Source organism: Olea europaea, chromosome 21, assembly GCF_002742605.1.
Source record: "Olea europaea var. sylvestris chromosome 21, O_europaea_v1, whole genome shotgun sequence".
NCBI classification, from domain to species: Eukaryota; Viridiplantae; Streptophyta; class Magnoliopsida; order Lamiales; family Oleaceae; genus Olea; species Olea europaea.
In genome coordinates this window covers 4,616,019-4,632,529 of record NC_036257.1, presented here as the reverse complement: position 1 = coordinate 4,632,529, position 16,511 = coordinate 4,616,019, and the positions used below count along the sequence as shown (strand labels likewise).

Below are 16,511 nucleotides of genomic sequence, written 5' to 3'. Positions count from 1 at the left end.
TCGAGTTTTATGATGTTTGCCATTTAAGTCACCACACATTGAAATAAAAGAAAACACAATTAATTTTTGAAGAATATGATTAAATATTGTATAATTATATAAACAAAATAGAGTACTCAAAATAATTAATGTCAACATAACACAAGTTATATATTTTCCTTCGAGAATAAACACTAATTCAAAATGATATATTCTTTGAAATATATGCTAATTTGAGAGCACGTTGTATTCTACTGTTCTTTTTTTAAGAGTAATATGTCAATTTTCTTCTTAATATTGAAATTTTAATGCCATATTCTTCAAGAACAGTAAAATATTATGATTTAAACTATAAATTATGTAAAGATTTACTCTTTAGGAGTAAAACATAATTTACGTCGGATTTCATTTAATTAATTTTTTCGAAAGAGTAAAATTTAATTAGAACATCAATAATATTGTATTATTTTAGGAGCAACAATATTTTATAATAGGTAGATATACGAGTATTAAATTCATAAATTATACTTCTATTCAAAGGAATAGAAACTAGATAATTAATCAAATGATGAGCAAAAAATAGATAATTAATTAGGAGAAAATATGAAACACACTCACATGCGGTGTTAAAAAATAGATAGATTTGCATTCAAAATAAATGGAGCCAATAACTTGTTGCACGAGTATCAATTTTTGATTTAGCTAATGCATTAAACACTAAAAAAAAAAAAAGAAGGGCTGAGGCTATAGAATTAATTGGTGCATTACGGAAATCCAGGGATCAATTAATTGGGGCATTAATGTGATAAATGAGAAAAAGAAGCACATGAAAATATGAGCAATTGTAATGCCCACAAAGAATAATAACATATGGATATAAATAAGATAATGCGTATTGATGCTACCAGAAACCGTACCTGCAGATTTCCCGAGCTTGATGATTCGGGTTGATCACGATCGTAGTATGTTCTCGTCACCCCTCCAATGCTTAAGTCAGAAAGGGAATTATATGCGTGAGGCTATATGCCGGAGAATAGTAAAAACGTACCTGAATAATGGCCCAAGGTTCTGCTTTTATAGGGGTATGTAGTGTACTTCTAGTAGGATTGTGCTGGTTGGATGTTTTTATCCAAGGGAATTCTATTTATAAAGAGTGCCCTACTTGTAATGGAGTTGTTTGACAAGTGGTATAAGGGTCGATACAAAATCCTTGGGTGTTTAGGTTTGTTTGTTAGATACCTAGGTCTTAGAAGGTATGTTGGTGGTATATGTCCCGAGGACTATTCCCGAGGATGTGAGAGGATGTTAATAAGTGATGAGGTACCTCGAGGACCATAGCAGAAAGGTGAGCTGGGGCATATATGGAGTCCTCGAGATGAACTCCTCAGGGTGTATCAATTTTGGCAGTGTCACTGGCCCCCGTGCACTCCTCCTAGAGATCGAGCTCTTAGGATGGGGTGCACATGAGTTATGTCATTTCTCGAATCGTCGTCGAGAAGTGATGGCTGACGATAGAGGTCGAGATATGACCATTGTAGAGAATGGCTTGGATTTGTGACACGTGTCTTCGTGGACGGCCGTAGATAGCGACCTTTGGCCTCCCATCGTTTTCTCCTATAAATACTGCTGTTCTCACCTTTATTTTTCACTTTTACCCACTGTAAATCTGAGTTCTGCGAGGTCGTGCTCGAGAGAAACACTTTGGGAACTTCTCAAGTCGTCGGGAACTCCAGGTAAGGCTCGAGACTTTAAGTTATTCCATAAGCTAGGTCTTAAGTTTGCTAAGTGATGTGGAGTAGTGAAGGTCGAGATTCTTCTATTGGTTCTAGTAGTAGTGAGGACGTAGGGACGTCGATAATACTGACGGCTATTCCCCTAGAGGCTACTCCCGAGGCTCAAGTTAATATGGTCTTTGAGTATCCTGACGAACCCTGTAGGCTTAAAGAGTACTCAGCCATAGTTGGAGCTAGGGAATACGGTATTATGCCTAATTGCGATGTTAGATTTCCTGGCCCCGAGGATAGAATTGTTCGAGCTCGACGAGGAGAGTTTGTTATTTTTAGGGAGACCCTTAAGGCTGGCTTTAGGTGGCCCCTTCACCCCTTTTTCATTGCTCTATTAGTCGAGCACTCCATGTGCCCGGGGCAATTAGTGCCCAACGCCTGGAGAATGCTTGTATATTTTTTCATAGCATGTAGATACTTAGGTATCGAGCCCAACATTGGCCTCAGTAAATTAGTGTTCGAGCTTAAGAAGCATCCTCGATACACTTGTTTTGGCTATCTCTCGACGATTGGGGGTTTTAAAGTCCCGAGGATGGCGAGCTCTTTGAAGGGGTGGAGGGAGGGGTGGTTTTATGTTATAGCCCAAGAACCCGACCTTCCTTTTTGGCCTGATTGGGAAATCCCCGACGCCGAGAAGTTCTGTGAGGGCCAGGTGTATCCGGATGTTTTGGAAGAGGATGCTGGTGGGGCTCAGCCCCCTTTTCTCGACGATGAAGGAGATTGGGGAAGAGGTTATAGACCTGGCAGCTATTAGAGGCGTCGAGGGTAGGGATGTTCCTTTATTATTTTTTGAAAAATAGCTTGACCTTGTACTTGTTCTGAAGTGTTTGTAAATTTTTTGTAGGCATGTCTTTTGATCCTTGGGCTCTCCGAAACTTTGTCAGCACAAGGACTGATGCTCATCCACAGGGATAGCCCCCGAAAAGGAAAAGCAAGAAGAGGCCTTGTGGAACTCCTGAGGGTGTGAGGGGGCCTAGCGAAACGTCTCGAGCACATCCTCAAGTCTCGACCCCTCTGTAGCCGAACCTCAGATCTCCCACTCCTCGGGTCGTAACTCCTCGGCCTCCTTCTGAAGTGGTTGACCTTGAGGATGACCCGACACTTACCGGGGATTTTAAGACTTGGCACCTCGCTCCTGATCTCGTGCACAAATACAAGGAGGAGGTGAAGCTCGAGGATGGGATGAAGGTCCTCGAGAGTCTTATAGTGAAGGTAATCCTCGAACTTTTTACTTTAGCCTCAGGTTTTGTCGTCGAGATTAATACATAACACTTTCTCCATTTTTTCCAGATGTTGAGTGTAGCTCGAGGGTTGCTGGGGTGGAGACGTCCATGGCCTCCAAAGACAGTAGGATTCAAGACCTCGAGGCTCAGGTCGAGCTTTTATTGAAGGAGCGTGATGACGCGAGAATGGAGGCTGCTAAGGCCAGGGACGACCTTGTCATAGCAAAGGATGAGGTCGAGGGTGCGAGGCTCGAGCTTATCCAAAAGATAGAGAATTTTGAGCGCGAGCTCGCGGCTGTCAGGGAGAGGGCCTGGGAGGAGTTCAAAACCTCCGAGGATTGTGACAAGATAAAAGGGGAGTACGCGTCGAGGGCGTACTTCCATGCTTTGAAAGAAGCCCGGGCCTTCCTCCGTCAGAAGTTGCCCGACGTTGCTCCGGATGACCTGAAGACAGTGCCTTCCACTGCTGATACTTTGGAGCTCTCGAGTTCGGAAGATGGAGGAGGATTGGGCAGAGATGAGGAGATTGACATCAGCAACCTCGACCCTCCTCTTGGCCATATTGGATGACTTCCCCCACCCCGATCTTTTGTAATTTTTGTTTAAACTTTGAACATGTATTTTGATCGATGACTATGTATGTTCTGAAGTTAATTTATTGCATTTGAATTATTTATCCCGACCCCTTGGACTTCATACGTTCGAGCAAACAAACTGGAAATTAACTGCTCATGCGACATTAAAGAGTTTACTCAAGGATTCCACAACTCGAGCATATAACCTTAAAGGATTAAGATAATCTCGAGCACAACTAACTTAAAACTAGCGATGCTATATTCTCGAGGACTGTAAACCTCGAGCACAACTAACTTAAAAATTTGTGATGTGATATTCTCGAGGACTGTAAACCTCGAGCACAACTAACTTAAAAAGTTGTAATGTGATATTCTCGAGGACTGTAAACCTTGAGCACAACTAACTTAAAAAGTTTGTGATGTGATATTCTCGAGGGATTGTGTGATTCTCGAGGACTGTAAACCTCGAGCACAACTAACTTAAAAAGTTGTTATGTGCTCATGTGATATCCTCGAGGGATTGTCAAAAATGATGTAGGATTTTTATACGTCTCCGAGTATTACTATAACGGCTTATGCTTGAGCATATGATCAAGGCTTTTTTGAGTGCTTGCGCGGGGCAAGGCTTTTAGTTCTTGCTTGGGGAAAGGCAAATGATGCTTGCATTGGGCAAGGCCTTTGGTGCTTGCTTGGGGCAAGGCTTTTGGTGCTTGCTTAGGGCAAGGCTTTTGTGCTTGCTCGGGACAAGGCTTTTGATGCTTGCGCGGGACAAGGCTTTTAGTGCTTGTTTGGGGCAAGTCTTTTTTGAGTGCTTGCTGGGGGCAAGGCTTTGGTGCTTGTCGAGGACAAGGCTTAGGTAATTCCTGGGCGCAAAGCAAACTAAAGGGCTATTATACCCGAGGTTTGAATTTACTAATTTCTCGGACTGGACTCGGATTTATATTGTATCCAAGCTGCCTACGTACCCAAACGGGATCAAGCTGAACGTAGTTCATTACAAAAGAAAACGAAAAACATGCATGGGCACGCAGGCCCGCTAAACTAGAAATAAAATGCAAGGGCACGCAGGCCCGAAGAACCAAAAATAACATTAAAAATGCAGGAAAAGAAAATCTCCTAGATGGCATCGAGAATGTTACCTGTAATATATTTTTAGATTATCGGCATTCCAAGGCCTTGGAAGAGGTCTACCCGAAGTGTCTCTTAGGCTATATGCTCCTTTGCGAACCTGTCGTATGACCTCAAAGGGTCCTTCCCAGATGGGCCCGAGCTTTCCTGGGGGGTGACCTGTTGCTTCGGCCCTCCTCAAGACCAAGTCACCAGCTCTGAACCTCCGAGTCTTGATTTTGCTATTAAAATGTTTTGCTGTCTTAGTTTGGTAAGAGGCCACCTTTAGAGCGGCTTGCTCCCGTACTTCTTCCAAGAGATCAAGGTGTTCAGTTGTATGCCCCGAGGTTTCTGGCACGAGCCTCCTATGACTTGGCAATCTAATTTCCACCGGGACCATTGCTTCAATGCCATAGGCTAACATAAAAGGGGTTTCTCCTGTGGTTGTCCTATGAGTTGTTCTATATGTCTATAGTATAGAAGGTAGCTCGTCGGACCACGAACCCCTAGCATTACTAATTCTTGTTCGGAGGTCTTGTAATATGATTCGATTTGTTACCTCGGCCAAACCATTGCTCTGAGGATGCGAAACTGATGTCAGACGGTGATCAATCCCAAGGCTTGAGCAAAAGTCCCTAAACTGTTGATTGTCAAATTGCCTGCCATTGTCGGTGATGAGGACCTTCGGTATCCCGAACTTGCAAATGATAGACCTCCAAGTGAAGGCTCTTAGCTTGGGCTCCGATATCGTGGCGAGAGGTTCGGCTTCTGCCCCTTTTGTGAAATACTCTACTGCTACAGCAACAAACTTTAATTGACCTCTTGCCACAGGAAAGGGGCCGAGGATATCAACTCCCCATTGTTCAAACGAGGCCGAACAGTTAATGTTGGTGAGGTCTTCGGCTGGTGAGTGGATAACATTATCAAACCTCTGGCACCTATCACATCTTTTAACATATTCTGAGGCGTCTTTCTTCATAGATGGCCAATAGTATCCATATCGTATGAGTTTAAAGGCCAAGGCCCTGGCTCCTTGATGATTCCAGCACACACCTTTATGAACTTCAGCAAGGGCTTGGGATGATTCTGATGGTCTAAGGCACCTTAGGTATGGAAGAGTAATGCTTCTATGAAAGAGAACACCGTTGATCATGCAGTACCTAGGAGCTCAAGCTCTGATGCTTCTAGCCAATCTGGCATCGCTTGGTAGATTTCCACTTGTGATGAATTCTATGATTGGGTCCATCCAGGACGGTTCGTCGTCAATGTCCATGATGTCAAGGATTTGATTGATGCTGGGTTCTGTGATGACTTTGATGTGAACTATTCTATCAAGGCTGTCTACCCCCATGAACACAAGCCTGAATAATGCGTCGACTTTTCCGTTGTCCTTTCGAGCAATTTTTGCAATTTCACAACTCTTGAATTTTCGTTGAAGATCTTGAACCTTCATACAGTACAAACTCATTTTCTCGTCTTTCCTTTCAAACGATCCTTCAATCTGTCCGACCACCAGTTGTGAATCGCTGTATATCTTCACGAACTCGAGCTCAAGGCTAAGGGCTAACTCTAGAGCAATGATGACGGCCTCATACTCGGCCTCGTTATTGGTTGCTTCAAACTCAAACCTAAGAGCGCATTGAATCTCTATTTGTTTGTCAGGGCTGATGATGATGACCCCTGCACCCGATCCCGAGGAGTTCGATACTCAATCCACAAAAAATTGCCAAGTGTCCAAATTGGTGTTCCTGCTCGAGCTGTCACCTGGCCCCCGAGGCCAAGGGGTTAGTTCTGTAATGAAGTCGGCTAGTGCTTGGGCTTTAATAGATGGGCGTGGTTTGAATTCGATGTCAAATTCTCCAAGCTCGATCGCCCATTTCATCAGTCTTCTTGAGACGTCCGGCTTCTGAAGTATATGCCTAAGTGGTTGATTAGTGAGCACCACAATAGGGTGAGACTGAAAATACTGCCGGAGTTTCCGTGCTGCCATTACCAAGGCAAAGGCAAGTTGTTCCACCAAAGTATACCTTGTTTCCGCATCTAGTAGGACCTTGCTTACATAGTAGATAGGTTGTTGAACTTTGTTAACCTCTTTCACCAAGACCCCGCTAACCGCGTTTTGAGATACGTCCAGGTACAAAAATAAGGTGTCACCAGGCTCAGGCCTAGTGAGAATATGAGGAGATACCAATGTTTGCTTGAGCTCCTGAAAAGCTTTCTCACAGTCTTCACTCCAATCAAAGCCTTGGTTTCCTCTGAGGACTTTGAAGAAGGGATAGCACCTGTCTGATGCTCGGGACATGAATCTGTTCAAGGCTGTAATCCTACCAGTCAACCTCTGTACGTCTTTCTTGTTCCTTGGTGATTCCATACATGCCAAGGCTTGTATTTTATCAGGGTTAGCCTCTATCCCCCGGTGAGTGATCATAAAGCCCAAGAACTTGCCCGAGGCTACTCCAAATGCACATTTTGCGGGGTTTAACTTCATTTTGTGCTTTCGCAAGGTGTTGAAAACCTCTTCAAGATCTGAAATATGTTGGTCCACTTGTTTGCTCTTGACCCCCATGTCATCAACGTACGCCTTCACATTCCTTCCAATCAAGTTAGCAAAGACTTTGTTGATGAGCCTTTGGTATGTTGCTCCTGCATTCTTCAAATTGAAAGGCATGCCCCTATAACAGTATATGGCGAAATCGGCCATAAATGATGTCTTTTCTTGATCTTTCTCGGCCATGAGGATTTGATGATGACCAGAAAATGCATCCAAGAAGCTGTATGGCTTATGTCCAGATGTGCTATCCACCAAGTTGTCAATCCGCGGTAGGGGGTAACTATCCTTTGGACATGCTTTGTTAAGATCTGTGAAGTCAATGCAGACCCTCCACTTACCATTGACCTTCTTCACTAAAACAACATTGGCAAGCCAATCGGAATATTGGACCTTCCGAATGAATTGAGCACTGACGAGTTTGTTAATTTCTTCCCGAATGACCTCCCGACGTTCTGGGGTAAACTATCTTTTCCTCTGCTTACTGGTCTAGCCCCTAGGCTAATGTTAAGCCTGTAGACTACAATTTTGGGGTCTATCCCTGGTATATCCTCAACCTTCCAGGCAAAAACGTCAATGTTGCGAGATAAGCAACCAATAAGTTCTGTCTTTAGGGTGACGTCAAGATCCCGACCAATCGTCACCTTCTTATCATGCTCGAGCTCGATTTCCATCAATTCTTCGACAGGAGCAAGTCTGACTTGTTGCCCGGCCTCGGGCTCCATCCTCGAGATTTGCACGACGTCGTTATTTATTTCCCGAATGCTAGCAACATAGCATTGTCTGGCAGCTGTCTGGTCTCCATGCAAGACCCCAACGCCATTACGTGTTGGAAACTTCATGGCTAGGTGGAAGGTAGACACAATGGCTTTGATCTTGTTCAGGAGTGGTCTTCCCAGAATAGCTTTATAGGCCATTGCGACACGTACCACTTGAAAAGATGTCATCTCTGTAACCTATTTCTAGCCAGAACCCAAAGTTAGAGGAAGCTCGACGACACCCTCTGGAGTGATGACTCCTCCCCCAAACCCCTGGAGAGGAATTTTAACCGCTTTGAGCTGTTGAGATGAGATTCCCATTTTGGCAAAAGCTTCTTGTGAAAGTATATTGGCCGCACTTCCGTTGTCAACCAAGATTCTCTTTACTTCAAAATTGGCCACAATCGCTGAGATGACCAAGGCGTCATCATGTGGAAGTGATACACCTTCTAAGTCCCTGGTCCCAAAAGTAATATCCTCCAGCTCTCTATGAGGCATCCCAGAGGGCAAGGTATATTGTCGGGCGTATTGTTTTCTTCCACTGTTGGAGTCTCCTCCCGAGGCAATACCCCCAATGATGATATTGATGGTTCCAGCAGTGGGTTGACCATCCCTTTTTGCTTCAGGGTCTTTTTCCCTACCACGATCGTTCCTTCGGCGTTTGTCGTTACCGACGTAGGAACTTAGGAGTCCTCTTTTAATAAGGGCTTCAATCCCCCATTGCAGGGCCTTACAGTTCTCCGTGGTATGCCCATGATCCCGATAGAACTCACAGTACTTGTTCATGTCCCTGGATTCGGGTAGTGACCTCATTCTGACAGGCCATTTAAGTTCTTTCATATCCTTGATCTCCATCAATATATTTGTCTTTGACGTATTTAAACGCGTGAATGACGTCGGGGGAACCTCCTGTCTCTGCTTTCTCCGAGGTTGTTCTTCACGGGGGTTCGGGTCGTGCTGTCGTTTAAGCTCGACCCTGTCATGGGGTGGTCCAACATTTCTCGGGTTCAGTGTTTTCTCCATATTTATGTACTTCTCGGCTCGGGTAAGAAGCTCGGTCACTGTCTTTGGCGGAGTTTTGGATAAAGACATCTTGAAAACCTCACACTTTATGGCATATGTGAGGGCAGAAACTGCTGCGGTTATATGTAGGTCGGGAATCTGAAGTCTTTCCTTGTTGAACCGGGTCATGAAGTCACGTAGGGTCTCATTTTGTCCCTTGTCTAAGTTGCATGAGGGAAGCTACTATCTTCCTGATGCGTTTACTGCTTGCGAAGAAAATAGAGAACTTGTCCGCCAAATCCGAGAATGAGGCTATGGAGTTGGGCGCTAAGGTTGAGAACCAATCCCTAGCAGCATTCGTCAAAGTTTGCGGGAAGGCCTTGCACATCACCTGATTCGGTGCAACCTGTAGATTCATGACGTCCGTGTATACGTTAAGATGATTGATTGGATCGGTGGTCCCGTCATATTCTTTGATCCTAGGATACTTAAATCTGTCTGGCAAGGGGAATGTCAATATTTCGGGAGTAAAGAGAGTGTTGGGACTGAATCTTGCTGACCCTTTGTTGCCCTGAAGTAGGCCTGCCGTAATTCCTTTTTGAATAATCCTAGCAAGTTCCCCGGACTCCATGGTCATTGATCTTGAGGCCGAAGTCACATGTGGTATGCCCGAGGCCCCGCTCCACCGTTGTCAGGGACATGTCTCTGAGCTCGAGCTCGAGCATCAGCCATAAAACCCCCCTGGGGTGCCGGTGTGGGTGACGGATGCGAATTTCTTTGACTTAGCAGCTGAATCAGTGTGGCGACCTGTTGTCTGAGCTCTTCAAAGGCTCCGGTAGTGATGACTGTCGGCTGGGGTTCTGGCACTTCTGATGATTCCTCTTGAGGAACAGGGATATCCTCAGGAAGAGGTTGGTTTGAAGCGGATGAGCTTGCTGGTGGAAGACCTGAACGTGTGTTTACCATGGCTTTTGGTAGCGCTTCCCACAGACGGCGCCAATGATGCTACCAAAAATCGTACCTGCAGATTTCCCGAGCTTGATGATTTGGGTTGATCACGATCGTAGTCTTCCAGTACCTGAAACAAAGGCAACGAGGTATGTTCTCGTCGCTCCTCCGATGCTTAAGTCAGAAAGGGAATTATATGCGTGAGGCTATATGCTGGAGAATAGTAAAAACGTACCTGAATAATGGCCCAAGGTTTTGCTTTTATAAGGGTAGGTAGTGCACTCCTAGTAGGATTGTGCTGGTTGGATGTTTTTATCCAAGGGAATTCTATTTATAAAGAGTGCCCTACTTGTAATGGAGTTGTTTGACAAGTGGTATAAGGGTTGATACAGAATCCTTGGGTGTTTAGGTTTATTTGTTAGATACTTAAGGTCTTAGAAGGTATGTTGGTGGTATATGTCCCAAGGACTATTCCCGAGGACGTGAGAGGATGTTAATAAGTGCACGAGGTACCTCGAGGACCAAAATATCTCGAGGTCTCCGGGAGATCCCGAGGACCATAAAAGAAGGTGAGTTGGGGCATATATGGAGTCTTCGGGATGAACTCCTCGGGGTGTATCAATTATGGCAGAATCATGTATAAAAAAGGAGAAAAAAAAAGTAGAGAACTCGATATGCTCGTGTGTATTTCATGGAATATCAAAGCATCATATTTATGGGAGAGAATTAAGGTCGTAAAAGATACAATAGTAATAATAACTAAGATTGTGGGGACATAATTATCATTCGCTAGTAAACATAGGATTTGCAACATTGATTAAAATTTAACCATATCGAACAAGATCAATATATAACATGTCAATATATATTCTTATAGTTACTTTGAGAAAATTAAATAAAATTAATTGTACAAAATCTAATTTTTTTTACATGCATATTTTTGGTATATCAATCTCAATTTAATGATATGTGTTAAAAAAGTTGTCGAGGATATATGTGATACTCAAAACTAGAAAAGTGAAAGTCAGTGATATTTTTTAAAAGTAAAGAATATTCAAAAAATTGTGTTAAAATTGAGGGATGTCAATCGTATTGTCAATTAATTTAAAGTAGTTCATTATTGAAGAAGAGTAGTAACACCTCTTCGTCATAAAACTTTATTTCTATTTTCAAATAAATTAAGAAAAAGTACAATATAGTTTAAAATATAAATTTTTCTTATTGCATGTTTGGTATAAATTTTTTACTCCCAAAAATAAAATTGTTGATCATTATTTTACTATTCAAGTCGTCATTTTTTGACATTTTTTCTTTCACAAATAGGATCCACTATTTTCTCCAACAATCAAAAAATAAATTTTCAAAATACTACCGAACAAGTTATTAATGTACATCTATGTTAAATAATAATTTAAATAGGATCGATTTATATTTGTTGATAATAATGTATATTAAATATAGATATATAAAAAAATTATACTTTTAATAAAAGAGTGATTTATAATTTCGGAAAAAAGAAATCAAGTCATGGAGCAATAAAATAAATAAAGTTATCTCTTGTTTGATGGGCCTATTTGAGCCTATTATTTTCTCATTAAAATAAAAAATATGATCGTCATCTATCACATCAAATTATCATATTTGACTTTTTATCTCTTGTGTGAGATCCATAACGAATATATTTTTCATTTTTACAATAATATGTCTTAAACGAGGGCTTATTGTTGTGTAAAAATAATTTTTTAAATAGAGATTTCTGAAGAATTTGTAGCTAAAAAGTATAAAAATATATTAAATATATATGTAAAATATTTTATTTTATGAATGTGTAATTGAAAAAAATAATGAAAGATAAATTATTTTATTTTAAAGGGAGGAAAACCGGGGCTTAATCATTAGGTGACTTTCCCACATTTCCTGTTCTTTAATGTTACGGTGAGTGAAATTGACGCGTAAAATCATGCCCTTTATTCCCAATGCTTCAACGGCCCAAACTCAGATCGCCACCACCTTCCTCCGCCGCATCGTCGTCCCCTTCTCCACCAACCTCACCAAATCTGAACCGGACAATTCTCAAAATGCCCCGTAAATCTTTCATAAAACCCACTCTAATCCTAGCTTCCCTTCTCACCATCTTTGCCCTCTACACATTCCTCTTCTACACTCCTCCCAATTACGACAATATTAATAATTCTAATTTACTTACTTTATCTAATAAATTTGACAGAGGTATCGATAATTCTAACGTTAATAAGGTGAAAATATATATGTATGACTTGCCGAGGAGATTTACTTACGGAGTGATTGAGAAATACGCGGCGGCGCGTGGAGGAGTGCCTGTGGAGAATGATTCGCTGTTGAAGTACCCGGGGAACCAGCACTCGGCTGAGTGGTACTTGTTCTCTGATTTGAATCGGCCAAGTGAGGACCGTATCGAGTCGGCCGTGACTCGGGTCATGGACCCCGAGGATGCAGACCTTTTCTACGTGCCCTTTTTCTCTTCTCTGAGCCTCGTGGTCAACCCGATCCGACCAGCATATGCAAATGACCCTGCGGATAGACCTAAGTACAATGACGAGCAAATGCAGGTATGGCTCCCTTTTTGAATTTCGAGCTTCAAAGATTTCCAGTTTCGAATTCTTGATTTTTTTGGATCTTCAACTTGGATAATAGTCCAAAATTACTTCTTGTACTCGTTCTTCTATACTTGTACATTGCCAGAAAGTATTCTCATAAGCAACGCACAGAAAATGAAGTGCAACATAACATAGGATAAATTGTGCATACGTTCTCTCCATCCATGTGTTGCTGAAAGATGTGCTCTTATATTATTGGCAATTTCTGATGCAGGAGGGTTTGATGGAGTGGTTGGAGGAGCAGGTGTACTGGAAGAGGAATAATGGGTGGGATCATGTATTCATATGTCAGGATCCCAATGCTTTATACAAGGTTGTTGATAGGGTGAGGAATGGGGTGCTCTTGGTTTCGGATTTTGGGAGGTTGGGTCGCAATCAGGCATCACTCATTAAGGATGTGATCTTGCCATATTCACATCGCATTAATACCTACAAGGGGGATGTAGGGGTTGAGAATCGCAGGTCGCTGCTGTTCTTTATGGGGAATCGATATAGAAAAGAGGTAATAATCTGTCAGCAATTAATATCATTTTCCTTTTCCAGCAGTATATGTGAGTTTGTTTATTGGTAATGAGGTTATCAGTTAGAAATTGTGATATAGTCTTGCAACTTGTGAAATTCCATATCCATGGATAATCATATTCTCTTAAGTTTACTAATTGGTCATATGACAAATAATAAGGTACAGAGACCACTTTTTTAATTTCTAGCTTTTAGAAATATAGACCAAATCTTTAGCATCAAGTCTGGTGAATTAAATATATGTGGTGCCTTGCATTAGTATGGGAAAATTCTATGGATACGAAAATGAAGGAAGTAAATTTGATATTGTGATTTTATTATTGAGAAAATTTAAAAAAAATAAAAATACTTGACATGTTTTTAATTTACGTGTTAAACGTTCATAGTTTGATATCTGTAGACCGGGGTTGATCAATTAAATCTTTCTCATAGTTGGCAGGCAGTTTGGTTGTCAGGCTCAAAGCAAAATTTTGCACTTTTAGTTTTTACCTGAAGCTTGAGCTATATGGTGATCTTAATTGCTACCGTCAAAAAATGACTTAGCAGTCTGTAGAGTTACAGAGTCAAGTTACATAATAATTGAGTCCAATCAGATTCTTGATTTGGGTTGAGTCCAATCGGATTCTTGATTTGGGTTTTCTGCTTTATCTACCATCTATAGTTGTTTGTTTTCTTTTTTGAAAATTTTGATATCTTTGCACAGAGGAAAGATGTGAATGCACTCTAAAGATCACTTATCCATGGTTACATTTTTATCTAGGGGTTTTCATCGTGAATAACTATATCTTAGGAACTCAAATCTGGTAGCGTATGGTGACCGGCTGACCGCTCATGAATCTCTTTGTGCAACATTAGTAAGATAATAGTTGAAGCTGCTCAGATGTTAATGAGTGAACAAAATTTTCAGAACTTGCATCTGAACAAAATGGGGATAGGTTTTTGTGCATGCACTAAAGAACTCAAAAAGCAAGTTCAAAGGAAGAAATTTTGGAATAATGTGTGTTCCTCCGTGGCTTTGACAGTACTCTTCAGCTCAAATGAGTCCTCGATTGATTTTATCCTAGAGTAATATTATTATATTAGCTTTATATTTGATATTTTCAAGTAAATTTGGTTTAGGTCTGATTTCGTAATTATAAAAATCTGTAGTTCAGAGAAACTATGGAAGATGTTTTCTTTACATCGGTGTCAATTCATGTCTTCCTAGATTAAAGGGACAAGTGTTAGTTTATTGCAGAATTTGATGAGTTCTCAAATTATATTGGAATATTGTGAGATGTGTCCTTGGAGTGTAAATAAAGGATTTTAATGTCTCCTGTTGATTAGAGAGTTTGTGTTTATGAGAATTTGAGATTACACACCCTTTGTCGGTAAGGCACTTTTTTTTTCCCCCTGCTGCTATTTTAGATTCTGTTATTTGGAATATAATCTGATCTCCAGCCTTTTTACTCGTTGGAATAATTTGCTTTCTAAACCAATAAAGAATTGGGAGATTTCCAAAGGTTGTCATACATCAGGTTCATTTCTCATGCCTAAGAAAATTTGAGAATATGAGACAAGAATTTATCATATTGAGTGATTTTTCTTGTAAAAGTTATCTTTTTTCTTCCTTTCCCAGATTTGTAAGTAAAGTATTAATAAGATTTTCATCGTTGTTGGTCCATTTGCTTGTTCGACTGTGCGTGACAATATGGTTGCTTAAATTTGCACCTAAGTTCAAACTTATTTTATTTGTTTTATTGGAATGCAGGGTGGGAAGATTCGTGACTTGCTTTTCCAAGTTCTTGAGAAGGAGAAGGATGTTACTATAAAACATGGTGCGCAGTCCAGAGAGAGTCGACGTGCTGCAACACAAGGAATGCACACATCAAAATTCTGTTTACATCCAGCTGGAGATACTCCATCAGCATGTCGACTTTTTGATGCTATTGTCAGCTTGTGCATTCCTGTTATTGTAAGCGATTACATTGAGTTGCCATTCGAAGATGTTATAAACTACAGAAATATTGCTGTTTTCGTGGATACCGACACAGCTGTTAAGCCTGGGTACTTGGTTAAATCCCTTAGACGGGTGAGCACAGACAGAATTCTGGAATTCCAAAAAGAATTGAAAAAGGTATTTCCCTACACCCCATAGTTTTTCCCATCGTATGCTAGATTTCACTTTTTCTTCTTCAATATTTAATCAAAATTATTCTGACAAGTTGCTGTTCAATTTACACACGACTTTTAATTTCTGCATATAATCATAACTTACATTTAGTAAGCTCTGGAGGGTGGGGTGGATGGGTACATGTCTAATTTTAGGAGCCATTGCCTGGAACAGTCATGCTTGATTGTACTACTGTAAATAATTGTCAGCAGCCAATTTCATCCTAGTCAGGAATTGAGATACCCAAGTTTTGTATATGATATAGGTAAAACGATACTTTGAGTATGAGGATCCAAATGGAACTGTGAAAGAAATCTGGCGCCAAGTCTCTTCAAAAGTACCTCTTATCAAGCTCATGGCCAATCGTGACAAAAGACTTGTGGTGCGGGAGTTGGCTGAACCAGATTGCTCATGTCTTTGCTCGAACCAGTCAGGGGTTCATGCCATACTATGATTTCATCGAATGCTATGCTCCAACAGCATTTTGGTGACTGTAAATCTCAGATTTTTTGCCACTATTTTATTGTAGATTTTATGGAATTATTCTTTTACCTAATTCCTCTGGGGAAATTGCCCATTCATCGAGTCTAGGAGATGGCATTGATCAAGGTACAAGGGGATTCAAGCAACTACAGGCCAATGAAAACTAATACATGTACCTGCGGCGTTGAAGAGGACTAAGAGAGAGCACTTTGAGGAATGGAATTCGAGCTTTGATTAAATTTGCTGTTCAATTTCAGTTCAATTTACAGAAATCAAAGGGAAATTGAAACAAAGAACAATTAGAAGGATAGAGAGAGGGAATTCATGGCTTCCAGTGGAGAATAAACTGTATTCAGGTTGTCTTCTCTACCGATTCAACTAAAGTCGTGTCACAGACCAGAAGTTGCTAGATACAGTTATTTTGTACATCTATACTATAGTCGCAGGAAGGATTTTGCTGATAAAGGTTTGTTTGGGAGAATTTTTTTAAAGTCATAAATGATTGTTTGAAAAGTAGGAAAAAATAACAGATTTCATGAAAAGTTTGTTGAAAATAATTTTGAAAACAATATCTGCACGGAAAATTGCATTGAAACCAAAACATTTTAGAAGTACAAATAAGTTCTAAGTCTTTGTTTAATGGAGATTAAAATTAGAATTTTAACAGATTTTGATAGAGGTTGATGAAATATGTAGTTGAAACATTGTAGGTCTTATAAAATATGCGGTTAAAATTAATTGTTGACTTTTATTTGAATTTTGATTAGAATTTTTAGTCGCCCCAAACAGGGGCT

At 40.8% G+C, this 16,511-nt stretch overlaps 2 protein-coding genes across 3 annotated transcripts; one reads left to right on the top strand and one right to left on the bottom strand.

The window, feature by feature from the left end:
• Window positions 1-8,178: 8,178 nt before the first annotated feature.
• Window positions 8,179-9,165, bottom strand: LOC111370022. The gene has a single exon (XM_022991735.1). The coding sequence runs from the start codon at window positions 9,163-9,165 to the stop codon at window positions 8,179-8,181; it is 987 nt and encodes a 328-aa protein (XP_022847503.1).
• A 2,674-nt stretch (window positions 9,166-11,839) lies between these two features.
• LOC111370426 (probable arabinosyltransferase ARAD1) lies at window positions 11,840-16,208 on the top strand. Of its 2 annotated transcripts, XM_022992118.1 has the most exons (5): window positions 11,840-12,512; window positions 12,775-13,062; window positions 14,833-15,198; window positions 15,500-15,727; window positions 15,826-16,208. In XM_022992118.1, exons 1-4 carry the CDS (start codon window positions 11,901-11,903, stop codon window positions 15,686-15,688), a joined length of 1,455 nt encoding a protein of 484 aa, XP_022847886.1. In that variant the 5' UTR covers window positions 11,840-11,900; the 3' UTR covers window positions 15,689-15,727; window positions 15,826-16,208. The 2 variants fall into 2 exon arrangements, with proteins under 2 accessions (XP_022847886.1, XP_022847885.1); XM_022992117.1 differs by having other exon boundaries at window positions 15,500-16,208.
• The last annotated feature ends 303 nt before the right edge of the window (window positions 16,209-16,511 follow it).

Coding starts and splice junctions, on each gene's coding strand:
- LOC111370426 (XM_022992118.1), top strand. CDS start 11,901: ATGCTTCAACGGCCCAAACTCAGATCGCCACCACCTTCCTCCGCCGCA. Junction 13,063..14,832: donor GGAATCGATATAGAAAAGAG/GTAATAATCTGT, acceptor ATTGGAATGCAG/GGTGGGAAGATTCGTGACTT. Junction 15,199..15,499: donor TCCAAAAAGAATTGAAAAAG/GTATTTCCCTAC, acceptor TATATGATATAG/GTAAAACGATACTTTGAGTA.
- LOC111370022 (XM_022991735.1), bottom strand. CDS start 9,165: ATGACCCGGTTCAACAAGGAAAGACTTCAGATTCCCGACCTACATATA.